Raw genomic sequence first — 17,751 nt, forward strand, 5'->3', positions numbered from 1 at the left:
ACATTAATTAATTGGAATCATATGGTAAATATTTTGTTTAGCTTCTTTAGTTCAACTAGTGTTTGTAAGATCCATCCATGTTGTTTAACGTAGCTGTAGTACCTTCATCCTCTTGCTACAGAGTTTTACTTTGTACAAATACATTGTAATTTATTTATCCATTCAACTATTGGTGGACATTGGGTTGTTTACAGATTTTGATCACTGAACTAGTGCTTTGGCAAACGTATGTTCATATTTCTGTTGGGTATAAATTCAGGAGTGGAATTGCTGGACCACAGTCTGTGTGTATGGTCCACTTTCACAGATACTCCCAAATAATTTTCCAAAGTGATTACAGCAATTTATAGTCCTATTAGCAATGTATTAGTGTTCCAGTACAGTATATTTTTGAGGAGAAATTAAATATCTACTAAAACTTTAAATATGTATTTGCTTTGATGCAATTTTACCTTTAAAAACTATATGCTATAGAAAAACAAATATGCAAATATATACATATGTGTGTATATACACACACATACACACACATTCACTGCAGTACTTTGAGAAACACTGGGAAGAACTGAAATGCTCACATAAAAAAAGGGTAGGTTAAGTAAATTATGGTACATCCATACATTGGAATACTTAAACTACCATTAAAAAGGTTAAGAAATCCATAAGCAAGAACATGAAAAATGTCAGCATCATACTACTGAATCTAAAACATATGTTAAAAAATAATTCACAGGGGAAAATAATATATATGTACAGAAAGACTCTAGAAAACCAGACACCAAATTGTTAATAACATTTTTTAAAATTATGTAACAATTATGTAGTCTTACTTTTATAATAAAAAGATACTTTTTTCTCTGAAAACTATAAAACATTGATGAAGGAAACTGAAGATGATACAAAGAAATGGGAAGATATCTTGTGCTCTTCGACTGGAAGAATCAACATTATCAAAATGGCCACACTAAAAAAGGTATTTTCTTTTTCATAAAATGGTATGTCATAAATTCTATAAGCTTATTTAAAAAGTTTTAAAACTTTATCCTGTGCTATGTATACCTTAAAAAGAGGGTCTACATATAAAATTTTAAGTTAGATTTTGTTAGAAACCTCCAGACAGAAAGCTGACATGTTAGTTTACTCTTACTATCTTTTTCTGATTGAGAAGTGATAATGGTTGAGAGTCCTAGTGCTCTCAAAAGAAACAATTAATATGGTTGGAGCTTTATTTTCTAAACTGGAAGAAAAGAGAAAAGAACACTCAATCAGTTAAACATATGTGGTTAACAAGACGCCAATAACAAAAAAAACTCTTGCTAAAAAAGTAGAGTATCAGGTAGTAGAGGGAACAGAAGTAACCTTGTGGAAGGCCTTAGGACCTATAAAGGGGAGAAGAAACTATACGACAAATTAAGAACTGGACGGAAGCTCAAATCATTTAAAACAAGATGTGCAGGCAAAATTCAAGCTGAGTAATAAGGTGATAATAATTAAGAATTAGTGAGGATGGCAGCAAATCATAAGGGTTCATTTCACTTAAAAGTTTGCCCTAGAATATGGTCTAATTTACTGCTTAATGTTCAGTTCAACCATCTTAATAAAGAATAATTTTCAAACCTAGATCTCAAGTTATGCAGTGAGTATTGTACAGCTTACAGCAAAGATCAGAGCACCTACCACTAACCGTCTGTAAAAAAAATTATCTAACGCAGAGGAAAAGCTTCAAGTACACAAATGATAAAAAATGACAGTAGATGCCATACTTATAAACAGGTAATGTCCAACTCAGTGAACAGTTCTAAAGAAATGAGTAAACACAGAAAGAACTTTCCTAGAGGATATGTCATAAGAAATACCAAAAGAATATAGAACATTGAAAATAATAAATTTGTAGCTTATTACTTTGCAAATTTAATCAAATTAAAATTAAAATGACACATACATATGAAGAACACCAATCAACAAACATTTATTAAAAGCCTACTATTTGCAAAGTTGTTTTTGAGAATATTAGTTATTAATTATTTTATTATAGCTTATACTAACTTGGCATACAATTTAAAAATCATAGAAGACATTATAAAGTTAAATAAACATGAAAAATTTCAGAAGTAAACAATAAAATGATAGTAGAAAACAGTATACATTCCAACCCAATGCGAAGAAGAAATAAAGAAAAAAGCAAAAAAATTTTTTAAAAGATAAACAATTTAATCCTAAAAATGACAGTTAAGTTTAGAGGATAGGTAAAACTGGATAATTAGGAGTAAAAAGTTGGAAACCAATCCAAAAATAACCATGATAATAATAAATTTAAATAGACTAAGTTCACCAATGAAGAAAAAAGAAATTGTCTAAGATACATCTAAAGTATGAGGACAAGGAAAGTTTTCGAATAAAAGTATACTGCGCAAACACTAATCAAATGAAAGGTGGCATACGTACAGTAATATCAGACAAGATAGACTAAGATAAAAAATAACATTAAAGGTAGAAAAGATTACTACATATGTAATAAGTTCAGTTTACCAGCAAGATATAACAATTTAACATACATGCATCCAATAAAAAGCCTCAAAATGCATTAAAAAGGAAAATGAAAGAACTACGAGAATTAGACAAATACACCATTAAAATAATAATTTCAATATAGCTCTCTCATTATTTTGTAAGTCAAGCTGGCAAATAAACAGAAAACACAGAATGTGAACAACACAATTAACAGTCTTGATCTAACAGTCACATATAAAATGCTACATTAAAAATTAGGGTAATAAACTTTTCAAGCACACATGATATACTTATAAGTTTATCACGTAGAAGACTACAAAGCCAGTTTCTACAAATTTCAAAGTGTCACTCTAAACCAACCATGTTCTCTGACCACAATTTAGATAGTAATGAAAAAAGACTGAATATATACAACTAAAGAAGTTAGAAAGAGAACCACAAGAGAATCTCAAATAATACAGAAGGAAATAATGAAAAGAGAAAAGAGCAGAAATAAAAAACAAAGAGGTTAACAATGTGAGAGAATCAACAAAGACAAAAGTTGTTTCTTCGAAAAGAATAACATAAAAGAATATAGAATTCTGCCATGATTATGGAGAAAAAAATTAAGGGGGTTCAAAATAATGCTATGAATAAAAAGGTGGCTATGACTAAAGACAGCAGGAATTTAAAAGACAACAAAAATATTATAATAAACTTGAAAATTTATATGAACTGACAAGTTGAAAAAAATCACTTAAAACTGACTAAAGAAGAGGTAGTTCAAATAGTCCTATAGGTGTTAAAGAACTGAAATAATACTGAAAAACTATAGCCCAAAGAAAATACCAGCTCCAGATGGTTTTATTAAGTAGTTTACTTTTCAGAGAAAGGATCATTCAAACTCTGCCAGAGAAAAGAAAAAGAGGAAACATTTTTCTATTCATTCTCTGAGGCTAATGTATCTTTTTACCAAAAAAAAAAAAAAGGGTCATGAGACCAAAGGAAAGGAAATTCATTCAGAATATAGATGCAAAAGTCCTTCACAAAATATAAACAAAATAAATCCAACAACATATCCAAAAGATAATATATCACGACCAAGTTAGGTTTATCTCAAGAATGAATATAAAAAGCGTAAATCTGGTTCCACATGCAAGGAGCTTGGAAGTTCCCACTTGGAACTACCGAACGGACTGAAAAAACAACTCTTCTTGGATCCCTAAGAGAGGAGAGGACACAGGCAAACCACTGTCCCCAAGATTAGAGAGACAACTAGGCAACGGGGAGTCATGCTTACTAGAGTCTTGGGGTAGCTGAACTGTGACTGACAAACAGCTGGAGGCTCACTGCAGGTACCTCTGAAAGTTAAAAACTCCAGGGGCACCCAGTCGTAGGGGGTCCCCTACAGTATTTTGAGATTTACTTCTAGGAGCCAAACCAGATGCCACAGTAAATACTGAAGAAAAATCCCCTCAGGTTTCCAGCGGGGAAAGGGAACAATTTTGAAATATGTCAGAGTACTCTGTCCTTAACAAGGTCTGCCCTCACGGGAAACCAGAGCCTAACTTGCTGGGGTATTCAGAGCCTAACTAACCTGGAAAGTGAAATGCTCAACTCCAGTCCACTCTAACTATCCTGTTCCACCTAAGGGGAGAGGAAAAACCCTGACAAACACTTGTAAAATTCACAGTCTAGAGACATAGGTTCACTAACAGACCGAGACCTAATCATAGGACTACAGAATGCTTCCCCTCCCCACCACACCTCACCACGTTACTAAAGGTCTGTTTACAGCAGTTCCTTTCACCTAGTACATCATATTCAGCTAAGAAAAAAGAAATTATAAGGCATACCAAAAGGCAAAAACAATCTGAAGAGACAGAACGCTTGTTTTTGATGCTTTTAGAGACAGATATAGTAGGGATGTTGAAATTATCAGACGAGGAATTTAAAACAACTATGATTAATATGCTAAGGGCTCTAACGGATAAAGTAGATAGCATGTAAGAACAGATGGGTGATGTAAACAGAGAGATGAAAACCCTAAGAAAGAAACAAAAATGAGAGAGATGAAAAATACTGTAACAGAAATGAAGAATGCCTTTGACGGGCTGATTGGTAGACTAGACACGGCTGAGAAAACAATCTTTGAGCTAAAGGATGTATCAACAGAATCCTTTAAAACCAAAAGGCAAAGAAGCAAAGACTGAAAAGAACAAACAGAACATCCAAGGGCTGTAGGCTAACCACAAACTAGGCATAATGGGAGTACCAAAGGGAGAAGAAAGAAAGGAACAAAAGAAATATTTGAAAAAATAATGACTAAGAATTTCCTCAAATTAATGTCAATTAATGTCAGACACCAAACCACAGATCCAGGAGGCTCAGAGAACACCATGCAGGATAAATGCCAAAAAAAGAGCTCCATCTTGACATACCATTTTCAAAATACAAAAATCAAAGAGAAAGAAAAAATCCTGAAAGAAGCCAGAGGGAAAAAAATCTTATCTATAAACGAATAAAGGTAAGAACCACATCCAACTTCTCCTCAGAAACCAAGAAGCAAAAGGAGAACAGAATGAAATAATTAAAATGTTGAAAGAAGAAAAATCACCAACCTATAATTTTATACCCTGTGAAATTAGCCTTCTAAAGTGAATGAGGAATAGACTCTCTAACGAAAATTGAGGGTATTTGTTGTCAGGAGACTTGTGTTGCAAGAAATGTTAATAGAAGTTCTTTAGAGAGAAGGAAAATAACAAAGGTCAGACACATGCAGTAAAGAGTGTCTAGATCTAGGTATAAGCACCAACTGTAAAGTTTTCTTGCGCTGGTTGATTATTGCTGAAACTGGACTCCAAATTTCTCTTATGGCCAAACTTATACATGTTTCCTTAACAATAGCAACCGTGACCCAATTTTATGGGGAAAACTGGACAACATAGCCTTTAAGGCCTTAAAGGAGTTTGATGAAGCCACCTGCCCTTGTGCGTCCCCATGACCATAGTCCCCTTTTCCTTTTTGTATATGAAAAGAAAGGGAATGTCCTTGTGATGCTCTGCTCCCCTGAAGACATCACCAGAGGGTATCAGAGCCAGCAACTAGTCTCCGTGGCGTGGGGATACCTTCTTTGCCTTTGAGCCATTAAGGCCGCTGTCCTTTTGATGAAGGCACTAATAAAATGCTAGTGGGCTCCCCTTTGGCCATTTTTGTACCCATGCAGTAGAAGCTCTCCTGAATTCTCACTGCACTCAACATTTCTCAGCCAGCTGCCTCACTTCCTATTAAGTCCTTCTGTTAACTGCCCGTCACATCACTCTTCTTTGCTGTAATAACCTTAACCCAGCTACTCTTCTCCTTCCATCACTGACAAAGTCCCTCGTGACTGATGAACTACCTCTTGACTCCTCATGATGATCTACAGGAAACTCCATCAGGTAATGCTGACTTCTCATGGTTCACAGATTCCTGACTTGGTATTTCTGATCCCTTCCTCTTCCCTGAGAGTCTTTATATTTTAAATACTGCATGTTCTAAAAAACTCTATTTATAAAATGGTCAGCAAAATTTCTTAAGATGACCCCAAGCTTAAATTAGAGAGTTATGGCTACCAGAAAGTCTATAACCCTTACCTTAAAAAAAAAAACACCCCACAAAATTGGCATATTTAGTACACTAGGCTAAAATATAAGGAGAAATTCTTAAACAGCACTAAAAATATAAAGTGAGTTACTTTGCCTATTGTTTTCAACATGGTAAAAAAAATCCTTTTATAAAACACCACTGCATATAGCTAGAGTGGTACATATTAATTGATACTATTGGTATTATTAAAATAGGAGAAAAAAAGAAATTTTTAGAAAAAATGGCTTAATCAAAGATGAAGAGAGAACTGATTTATTGAACTTGGAATTAAATGACTTAAAGGGTAATTCAGTAGCCAAAGGAGGTTAATATAAAAGGATACTATGCTAAGGATAGGACATAAAGAATTACTATGCTAGAATTACAGCAGGTGAATTTTGAATTAACCTGTAGAAAGAAATTCTTTACTGCGCAGGAGTGAAATGCTAAAAGGAAGTCCAAGCGTCTCCCGGTCTAGGTACCTAAAGAACCCCATACACACAATTTAGAATGTAAATTGGAGTGATCCGGAAGAATATTTTCCAAATGGTGGGATTTTCATAGGTGTTTCGCAAAATAGGTTTGTGTTTAAATAAATGTGGGAAAAAAAATAAACAGAGCTAAAAATACCTCCTTGCTGTAAGTTTTCTCTGAGGCTTTATTATACAGATGTGGTTTATGGATTTCAAAAAGAGGCACAGACAATGCAGTATACTTCCCAGATTTTGTGATGTCACTGTACAGGATCAGAAAACCTTGGGGCAACAGTCATCTCCATCTTCCTGATTTCGTAATTAAATTCTTCCATCTTAAAATAAGTTGAGCTTGCATTTATTTTACAAAACTTGGGATTCATTTTTTTCATTCAAAGATCAAAATAATGTTTTTAGAAATTTAAGGATGCTATTCTCAACCCCCATCTCCTCCCCTACCCCCTGCAACAGGAGAGTTTCTGCAATAATTACTACATTTCTATGTCTCTATTTTCAGAATAGCTGTAAAACTTTGCTACAGGCACCAATGTTGCTATGGATAAGTGTCAAAGAAACATTCCCCAGGCAAGAGATACTAAAATCAAAGAATAAGTTAAATTCTATTTATTTATACCTCACTGACCATGTTCATTTTAGCTCTGAATACCAGAATACCAAGTCCAAAAATCATACATTTTAAATTTATACTATGTATATATTTTTCTTACATTCAATTAGTGGTTTTCAGAAAAGCAAACCTTACTGATTCGATCTCCAAATTTAGAATTTGTGATTATTCAGAGTTAAGCTCAAATTTACCTTTAAATTATCAACTTAAAGAAGTTTGTTATCCAAATGAATCTATGAATAAGAATTTAGAAAATATATATTATCTGTTTTTTTTTTAAATAATATTTTAAGAAGTGCTTTAAAGCACTTGTTTGTAGTAAAAGCCATGGTAATGTTACTACATCATCTATTAGCAAGAAGGGTCTCTGGGTTGGAATTTCAGTCATTTCAACATGTATCTTTACAAGTATCTGAAATGAGAGATGGATAGGTTGCTAGAGAGTATCTTGCTGTTTCTACTCCTTTTGTGGGTGTGTGGTGGTGGCGGGGAGGGCAGGATTCTTTGCCTCAAATGTATTAGTAAATAAAGGTAAAGGGTAGCAGGCCTGATGCTGCTATCTTTAGAAGGGTCCGTTCCAAGGCTGACCCTTGGCTGGTGTCTGTGAACTTGACTTTTGGAATGTTTCTTACATTGTTCTGCCTGCCTGGAATGCTGAACCCTGATATACCTGTTTGTCCAGACAGTCTGTACAAATAATACAATTTACAGTGAACACCTACTTTCCTTCAGGGTCTAGAATTCAGGAAGTTGTGGTTGGGTGCAGCGGGTGTCTATATGACCCGCCTCCAATAAAAATGCTGGATTTTGAGTCTTAAAGCAGGCTCTCAAGGCAGAAACACTACATAAGTGTTACTGCATTTTATTGCTGAAAGAAGGAGCACATTGTATGGTCTGTGCTGGAAGGGAGAATGTTGGAAGCTTATGCCTAGATTCTTTCGGACTCTGTCTGACGTGTCTTCTTCCCTTGTAATAAACTATAGCCATGATTACAAGTGACTCTTAAGTTCTGTGAGTCCTTCCAGCAAGTTATCAAATGTGTGGGAAGGTTGTCAGACTCCTAAAACTGTTTTAATTCATAGTTTTTCACTTATTTCAAATTTTAGGAAGCAGAGGAAGAAAAGAATGGCCAGATCATCTAAAGAAGTATGAACAAAAATTTAGTTCACTAGAGTTTTTGATAAAAAGGTGTCTTCTTTGCCAACTTTTATTTATGTATACATTGATGTATTATGCTGGCCATAAAGGTGCTTACATACATACACATATGCAACTAAGTGTTTTAAGTAGTATAACAGATGTATATAAGGGCACACAGATGAAATGTGCAGTCCTACTTGGGATTATGCAATGTATAGGCCAGGAAATCAAAAAAAAAAAAAAAGCAGCCTAAGATGAATGTTGAAAGATGAAGTGTCCAAAATGACAGTGATGGTGATGGTAACAGGAAGTCATTTCAGTGAGAGGGCACAGAGCAAGTAAAGATACAGAGGCATAAAGACACTCCAAATATGGCTGATGCAGAGAGTATGAGCAATTCTTGGCAACAGACGTAACACAGAGTGCTGTCACTTCCATGTTTTGGCTTTTCTGTCACTCATTGAGAGCAACATGGTACTTTCAAGCTGCAGTCTTCACGGTACAAGCAGAAATTGGCTTTGGGTGCTTGGGATACAAGGTATAGATCAGAAAATTAAAAAGCCTTGAAACAAATTACATGTTACTATCATTCAACTACTAAGCGATAACTAGCAATAAACTACTTTGCAGACAGTTACTTCAAATACACCTTAATGTTAAAACGTCTAAAAATGCCAACACAAAAGCAAAAACAATTTTCAGACTTTTATATGGGAATCCTCATGAGAATGGGCCTTAACCAGGGATTTCTATACATCTACAATATTTCCTGGCTTATTTCATCATTTCTGTATTCCCCATCAGTAACTCCACCAATTTTACACTTCTGATTGTTGCTCTATATTATGTTTCATATCCCACTTTGTTTTAGAAAACATAAACGACATGTGCCACTAGAATTCGGTACAAGACTGATTTTGTCAGTAAACCAGGTTTTGGGTCAATTAATGAAACTGAGATTCACTTTAAAGTTACATTTTAAAATGTACTCCATTGTTAGTCTTCAAATTACAGAAGTGTTTGAAAGTTATATAGTTATGTATCATTTGATGTGTGATATTCTTAAATTACTAAGCTACTTAGGAGAAAACTGCTTTCTTTAAAACAAAAATCAGAATCTTAAACCTATGCACAGAATTAGACACAAGTCCATTTTTTGTTACTGATCTCAAGGAAAAGTATATTTGAACAATACAAAAAAGCTGCTGTTATCCCCAATAAAGTTTTAAAAAACAGAAGTTGCATTCTTCAACAAAATATTCAAAGCAATTAACTAATACGTAAAGTACAGCATTTCAGATTATAGTTACTTTATCATATGACACATGTGAAGTGAACATCAATTACGTCTGCACACAGGAAATCTCTTTTCATTCTATTCCCATGCAGTGCATGCAGCTAAATATAGTTTGTGAAAAGCAACCCGCTTTATAATGCTTAGCACTTAAGAGTTCAGTAAGTTCAAAGAAGTATTAACGGTTAATAGGAAAGGTGGTTAGCTGTGGAAAGAGAGGACCTGGCAAAAATAAAATAATGAAGGAACATACTGAATTACCTCATTATTCTATCACCTATTGTTGTTCCTCTGATATTAAATCTAGTGAAGGGAACACAACAACTAAAGTCACTCACAAAGACTTCAAAGAACCAAATATTTAAAGCATTAAGGTCACCACTTTTACCGTCAATCATCTAAATTTAAAAAACTTTTGTTTCCCTTTGTTATATAGGGTATTATGTGACAATATGTCATTCAAATAAATGTGTATGGGGAAATTAAGGAAACAGAAACACTCACTCAAGACAGATTAGAGAGAAGATGGTACACTTAATCCCTTTTATGTTTTAAACAGATTAGAGCCTAACTCTGTTACAGAATGTAGGGAAATGCAGACTCATATTATCAATACCATTCACTGGACCACCGACATTAGCTCCTGGGGGCTGAGCTGCTCTTTGGGAACTAAATAATTAAGCCCTGAGCTGACTCACTTGTCCTAACTGTAAGACTGTGTAACTGGAAAGTAAAGAACAGCAGAGCTTTTAACTCCCTAGGAGTTCAGTTCTTTCTCTATGATTACTTTTTTTCTCTGCAATTTTAATCAAGAATAAACCTGAATCATTAGAAATGCTGAAACAGTGATTATAATGATGACTAAACAGATGGTGGCAAATTTACAGTACGCAAAGAATTTTGGCTTTAAAAGTGAAGGTCGTGCTCCACAGAGCCCAGAATAGGTAAATGGAAACCAAATTTCTATGCAAACAAGAAATACTTTTAACAAGTGATTAATAGATGATACAGGGTTAATATTTTAATCTTTACAGAAAAAAATCTTTAGAACATCTTAATTGAGTCTATAAAAACTATTCAAGATCATGTGAGGACTTCTTCAGGATGCTTACTTAGATGCTTGCCTTTTTTTAAAGAGCAAAAAACCTCTTGGGTTTGGCAAGAGGAGCAATCCACCAGGCCACCATACCGTTCACTGTAAGATGGATTTGGCACTGTGAAAACAGTTTATATTAAGACCATCGAAATGAAAAACGTGACCACTTTCCTTTCATCCCAAGGGCACTTGTTTATGTTTCAAAATCCAGTATATAAAACCACCAAGGGATACACATACATCTTTTATTTATTGTTTTTTTAATACCATATTAGAAAGTATGTTTCTTTCTCTCCTCAATTTAGTTTCCATCTAATGTTTTGTGTTCCTGCTGTAGACAAAGTTGAAGGGGACCAAATACGTGGTGATTTATAGATTTTATTGTTTTAAACTCTGGTTATCTGTGAGTAGAGGCATTTTACCATAGACTGTAGCTTGGTTTCTCTCTATAAGACTGATTTGCTGTTAAGCAGGGATCAGCAAACTATGGCTCTTGGGCCAAATCTGGCCAGCTGCCTATTTTTATAATGGCCCATTGGTGAAGAACAATTTTTACATTTGTACACAGTTACATTTTAAATGGTTATGTAAGTGCCTACATAATAGCCTCCATTTTGCCTCTTTGGTCAGCAAAACCTAAAATATTTACTATCTGGCCTTTTAGGACAAAGTCTGCTGACCTCTGCTATAGAGAGTCCCAGTTATATTTATACTGAGACCAGCTATAGTTAATGAGAAGAGCATTCCATTTAAAAATATCTATGTTAGTTGTTAAGGACTTTATTTTCTAAGACATTTCCTTGTCATGCTTGATCTTAGCCCCAAAGTGAAAACCTGGGTTATATTTATTTAACCATATTATAAGAATGCAAATCTTTATGAAAAATCATTACTTTGCATTGCAAAGAACTGTTTTGACATTTTTATTAAATGTGTGTCAAAAATGCCTTAGGTATAAACCTTTTACGTTTCATTTAAAAAATTATGAGATCCACAATGTAATTCTCCGTGTAAACTACAGATCTAAATACATACTTCGACCATTTTAAATTTTGGGACCATTTCTCTGCTGTAACCGAACTAATCTTGACTGGGTTTCTCAAATGGCAGCAAGGGGGGGACCTTTAAGACATGCATCCTCTTAGTTGGGCATTTCATCTGGGTGTGATATGTATCGTTAGATTCTAAGAACCAAATGGTAGATTTTTACAAAGGAACTTTGTTAATTCTTTGTCCTTTTGGAAATACAAATTCTCAAAAATCATATGCCTACTTACAAGCTGGTAAATGATTCTTTTCATATACTTAAGAAGCAAAATTTCTTAAACTTTCTCTTTAGAATAAAAGTTAACATGCCTTTTCCTCCAAATTCAGAAGATAAATGAGCAACTGTGTCAAGGATGAAGAGCTCTTAGCAAGGTGCAGAAATGAGAAGTACACTTTATATAGGCAGTTCCAGATTTAATCAAGGTGGTGCCACAGAAGTTAGGAATTATCAGAATTATTTAGAGAAAAGTCAGAAGGAAGATTTTTCACTATTTACAAATTTTTTATAAGTAGCTAGGAAAGAATAATCTAAATTTCCAAGAAAAATTGATTTAATTGTGAAATAGTCACTATAATCACTTGAGCATTATCTCTGTATGTACAACTGTATATAGAATACTGGATTTAATTTCATATATTTATTAAAACTGTTTTCCATGGACTCATAAATGGCTTGTGTATCTGTCCTCTCTTCTTCAAAAAATTAACTTTCTCAAAGGGAAGAATCTTATTGTTTGTCTGTTACTCTTTAGTAAGTTTACCACTATGTTCTATAGAATAAAACAAAATAATAGGACAAACTAAGGCTAAATACTTAAACTGAATATATAGAATATTAAATAATATGTAGTTTACAAAAAAGTACAGAAGCAAATGTAGACCCAGAGGTGGTTTCAAATCTGGATCTAACCATGAGACTATGAATTCAAGATACATGCATGAGGTGGGGTCATTTTCAGGCTGCTGTCTCTGATCATTTCTCCTCTAAAAGATTCTGCTAGTCTAGTTCAGCACCTGGGTTTCTTGGGTCAATGAGGCTATTAGGTGAGAATTTTGTGGCAAATCTAAACCCCAGGAGAACCCCTAAAACATATAAATCATTTAAGTATTATGAAAATGGTAAGTAAGTGATAATACTCAATAGAAAGATAGTATAGTATCTGGTAATATATCCAAACCAAGGACAATAAGTTGCAAGACATTTTGGATAATCTAGGACCAACTCTCTCCCCAAATCCTCCTTTCTCATTTACTGTGTTAAAAAAAAAAAAAATCTCCTTAGGTCTAGAATATACAAAATCCCTACTTAGCACCTATTTCCTCAGCCATAAAGAATACTAGGGAAAGTGTTAGAATTAGCCTGAATAGAAGATGCTAAATAATTATGATTTTTTGCAAGTGTCTAAATCTATTAAAAATATATAATTTCTTATTTTAAAAAAAAATTGACCTGGTAAGTAATATGGTACATTTTACTAGAAAATGGATGCTTAAATTTTATTTTCAGTCATGACCTTAATATCATTTTTAGCTACATAAGTACAGAAAAAAATGACATACGTTTGCTTACATAATTAGAAAGCCATAAATGTACAAACTTAAAATGATTATAGACTCTAGCTCTTCACCCTGTGTTTTAGAAACCACTGAGTGGATTTTCAAATTGTGCTGTGCTTGCCAACCTTACCTGCAGACATCAAGTGGTAAAATATTCTAAGGACTCCCTTTGGGTATGGAAAGAAATGAAACTAAGTTTTACCTGCCTAAAATATAAACTAAGAAAACTGAAGACTAATGTGTGGCAGGTAAAGAGAAGACGCTTGATTAATCTCTAAATACAAATATAGGAAAAAGATTACTTCCTCTACATTTAAAAATGGAGTCATTGCAAAGTAAACACTTTGACCAAATATGACTTCATAGTTAAGAAAAGGCAGTTTTACTGAACTGCAAGCTGTAACGTTCAGGAATTTTGCTTTGTCAGTCTTTAACCCTAGGGCCATTCTTACTGTAACTGATTTTTTAAATAAATATATATATATATATTGTTTTTTTCACTTAAGTATTGTCTGTGTAATTGCTTTTTAAGTCTACATAGCTGCATGGAATACCTTGATTGTGTAATATAGCTATCACTTATTCAGTGCTTTCAGTTTGAGACAGGCCTTGTGATTGATTTTTTTAAAAAAATTCTGACAGTAATTCTAGATAATCATAAGCCTGTTTTATAGATAAGGAAACCGAACCTTAAAGAGACATTAAGTTAAATGAGGAAACAGCTGGCAAGTTTAAAACCAGAATCCAAGTCATTATGCTCTTGATCATTATACAACATTGCTATTCTTTAATGGCAAATTAATCTTTTTGTTATATTTTTCACTTGACAGAAATGTCAGAGTATTTTATAAATAGCAGTACATTGAACACAGAAATACGTGAAATGGTTCTTCATGCCTGTATAAGCTAAGATTTTAAAAACAAAATTTGATTCTTTGGAAGAGGACAAAACATACAATGAGATATGATGGCACTAATTATAGAAATAGTTTTAGAAAAGTATGGAATGCAATACACTTTAAAAGATTTACTTTATCAACTGAAAAATAAATATATCCTTATGAACACATAAAATGAAAAATGGAAAAAGTATATGAACATGTTAGCAAATTAATTCTTTATTGTAGTTACAATATTTGTTACTTGGTGTGATTTTTTATTTTTGAAATTGAGTTACTAAGTTTAGTAGAAATCAGAGAAAAACATAATATTCTCAAAAAGAGAACTACTATCACACACCCTAACCCAGGGTCAACAGAAAAGCAGGAAAACTGAATATTAAAAAAAAAAACTCCAAAACCAATAAAGGCCAGGATGTGTAGAGGGTAATCTGGCAACTAAATATAACCCTAACTTCATAAATAACCTGTTGGTCATTCTCAACATTCCTTTCTCTTGATCTGTAAATTGAGGCCCAAGCTTTAGTACTGAAGATTCAGAACAATGAGACTTTTTATTCTCCTCTTAATGTACAGTTTGCTTAAAGAATGTAATATGTGAAATCATTTATAGTTTAGAAAATTATGGGAGTTTATATGACTGAGAAACCATTAAAGGAAGTAACTGTCAAAAATGGAGAGACTTCTTTATGTGACTTCACAAACAAAGCCTTGTGCATTGTATTTTTATAGTTCATGTTAATTAAAAATTTACCAACCTATCGCCAGGTCCTGCTCGATACCTTGCACCTGGGATCAGGACTGGGTCATCGTCACTGTCATCTGTGTCCTGGAGAGCAGAGTCCCTGGACAATGTTTCCTCATGAGCCAAAGGCCCAATGGCTTCTGTTTGCGACTGAGGCTCAGGATTGCTGGTACTTTGACTGGTGGCACTTTCAGTGCTAGTTGGATCCGAAGTCCCTGGTTCCTTGCCTTTTTCAGACAAAATGGATTCTTCTGGAACCCCACAAGGGCTATCAAGATTCAAGTCATTCCTTTCTCCTGAGCCAGAATCCAATGGCTCAGAAGTAGACTTATCTGATTGTGCTGTCAGAAAATAAAGCAGTAACAGCTGGTCATGTGGGCAACATTAATTATTTAATCTAACTTCAAAGCTGATGTAGACATTTCCTAATATAAAGTCTAATCCCCTATATGGAGCAGAAAATTCTACATCTACCTGGAAATGGCCTCTAACTCTGGAGGGACCAACACAGATTGAGGCTTGGTATTTTCCCATATGAAGGAATTATCTAAAGAGAACAAGACAACTCACCTCTATCTACATGGTTTTGAGCTGTGTTTTCTGCAGATGTACCTTCCTGAGATGTTGTCACATCCTCTGATGAGTCTTCAGGAGCTTCTGGGAATTAAACCAAATTATTACTAAATCCTAATTTTTTTTTTTTAGAAAAATAAACACCAATTTAATCCTCTACGTTTCCTATGTATAAGTCGTTCTTATCCCTTTTTGGGTCATAGAAACTTTTGATACTCAGTTATCCCTCTCCTCAGTATAATGCAAATACTATGTATGTACCCACAAAATTATATGGACACTATCAGGGATGGATGTGAAATTCTGTCCTTTGCCTCATCCCAAAGCCAGTCATGGACCTTCATGAACTCTATGTGAAGAGTATCTGCTTCAGATCATCCCTCACAACTGACATTCCTCCATCTCACTTTTTTCCCCCAAACTTCACAAAACCTAAATTTAAAACTGAGTATTTTTCTGCCCTTTTATCATGCATTTGGTCTAATTTGAACTATAATGAACAAATAGTAAAGTTGACCCACCATAAATTCTGTTTGGCCATTGAAAATACTTATTTCCAGAATTTAATTCCAAGACCCACAAAGGATTGGTCTTTTTCATTCGTAACAGGACATTTGCTTAGTAGACAGTTGTCTTACATGTATTTAATTCTTGTAAATTCTGTTATTCTGAGGTATCTATTCATTTAATGAAAAATATTTATTCCTTCACTTATCAAGTATTTATTGAAAATTTACTGTGTATTAGGCTGTATTGGCCCCTAAATTTCATATAATGAACACATAAAAATAGTCTAGGAAAGGGTATGATGTAAGATTCGCTCATAACGTCTTCAGATTTTATTCCTTTTCTTCCCCCTCTATAAACCACTGTACTCTGAAAAAATCAAGACAGATACTCTAGATTTCACTGCCAGGTATAAAAATGGTCAAGACATTTCAAATATTTATATCTCACATATGTTCAGTTTGATGACCACTGGTTATCCTGGCCAGTGTGTCCACAGGGGGAACTGTGCTTCACTGTGACTCCCCATCTTAAATGCTTAAGGTCCCTACCTTTTCCATGTGCTATTTGTTTATCAATAGCAGTAACTGGACTACTGAGGCAAAAGTAATGTATTAAAAACAAGAAACAAAACTGCAGCATTGAGGTAACATAAAAATAGGTAAACATCCAGCACTGGGGTTCTGTAATGACAAAAGCAAAATAACACCTTACGTGTTTCATTCTCTCCTTCTGGTGGTTGCACTGAGCTCTGTGGGACTGAGGGTTCCTCCTGATCCTCAGATTTGGAGTGGCTCCCATTGCCTCTAGAGCTTGAGGCAGTGCTGCTCCTGTCATCCGAACAAGAGAAGTGGCCCCACCAAAAAGTTAACAAGCATGAATTTTTAGGATAATTTTTACATGTTACAGCTAGAGAAACTGATGACAAAATTCAGATTTACAAATAAAATACGGTATTTATCATTTTAATACTATTCGCAAAACATCACTTTAAAAAATTAAGGTGATTATTTTAATCCACTTTAATCTTAAAAAAGAGATCAAAAAATAAAAAAGGACCACTTCTTCACAGCTTTCATGCTTCTATGATCTGGTGTATATTTCTACAATTCTATTGAATTTTAACTTAATTATATAATCTCTCTTCATGTCCTTAACTACAGATGGTTCACCATATTCAAATCCTTAATGGCTTTACAGACTTTGATCACATGCTCTTTTAGACATTGTTGTTCTAGGCTACTTTTAAATTAATACTTGAAAAGAGGACTAGAAATTTCTTTGGTCTTTGAACTGCCCTCTGTAGATAACTGCCAGTTCTAGGTTGTTGTTCAAATATGGTGGGTGGTTGACATATTTGATATACACCATGGCTTTGCAGAAGGATAGAATGTTTTTTGTTTTAGTTTTAATACCTACCTGATGATGATCATAATTCTGTTAGAATTTTTGGCTAGAGCAGAATACTAGGCAGACTTAAATAAATAATTTTCAATGAACATTCTATGACAAATCATGACATATGCATAAAAAGGATTTAGTGGGGGAGAAAATAGAGGAAAATGTATAACAATCTGACTAAGATTAAAATTAAATTCACAGAGATGCAACAATTTCTTAAATTCAGAATAAATGCAAACAAGAAAAAGAAACAACAGTTACAGTAACTTAAAAA

At 33.9% G+C, this 17,751-nt stretch overlaps 1 protein-coding gene across 5 annotated transcripts in view; it reads right to left on the bottom strand.

The window, feature by feature from the left end:
* DCAF6 (DDB1 and CUL4 associated factor 6) overlaps positions 1–17,751 on the bottom strand; it is a 118,250-nt gene that overhangs the window by 11,742 nt on the left and 88,757 nt on the right. For 4 of the 5 annotated variants that reach the window (XM_031688731.2, XM_031688728.2, XM_031688730.2 and 1 more), the window contains 3 exons: positions 16,791–16,906; positions 15,567–15,653; positions 15,010–15,337 (listed from right to left, as the gene is read on the bottom strand). In XM_031688731.2, the coding sequence (XP_031544591.1) occupies positions 15,010–15,337; positions 15,567–15,653; positions 16,791–16,906 (531 nt within the window). The remainder of the gene's footprint in view (positions 1–15,009; positions 15,338–15,566; positions 15,654–16,790; positions 16,907–17,751) is intronic. The other variant, XM_072946180.1, reaches the window with a different exon arrangement.

Source organism: Vicugna pacos, chromosome 21, assembly GCF_048564905.1.
Source record: "Vicugna pacos chromosome 21, VicPac4, whole genome shotgun sequence".
NCBI classification, from domain to species: domain Eukaryota; kingdom Metazoa; phylum Chordata; class Mammalia; order Artiodactyla; family Camelidae; genus Vicugna; species Vicugna pacos.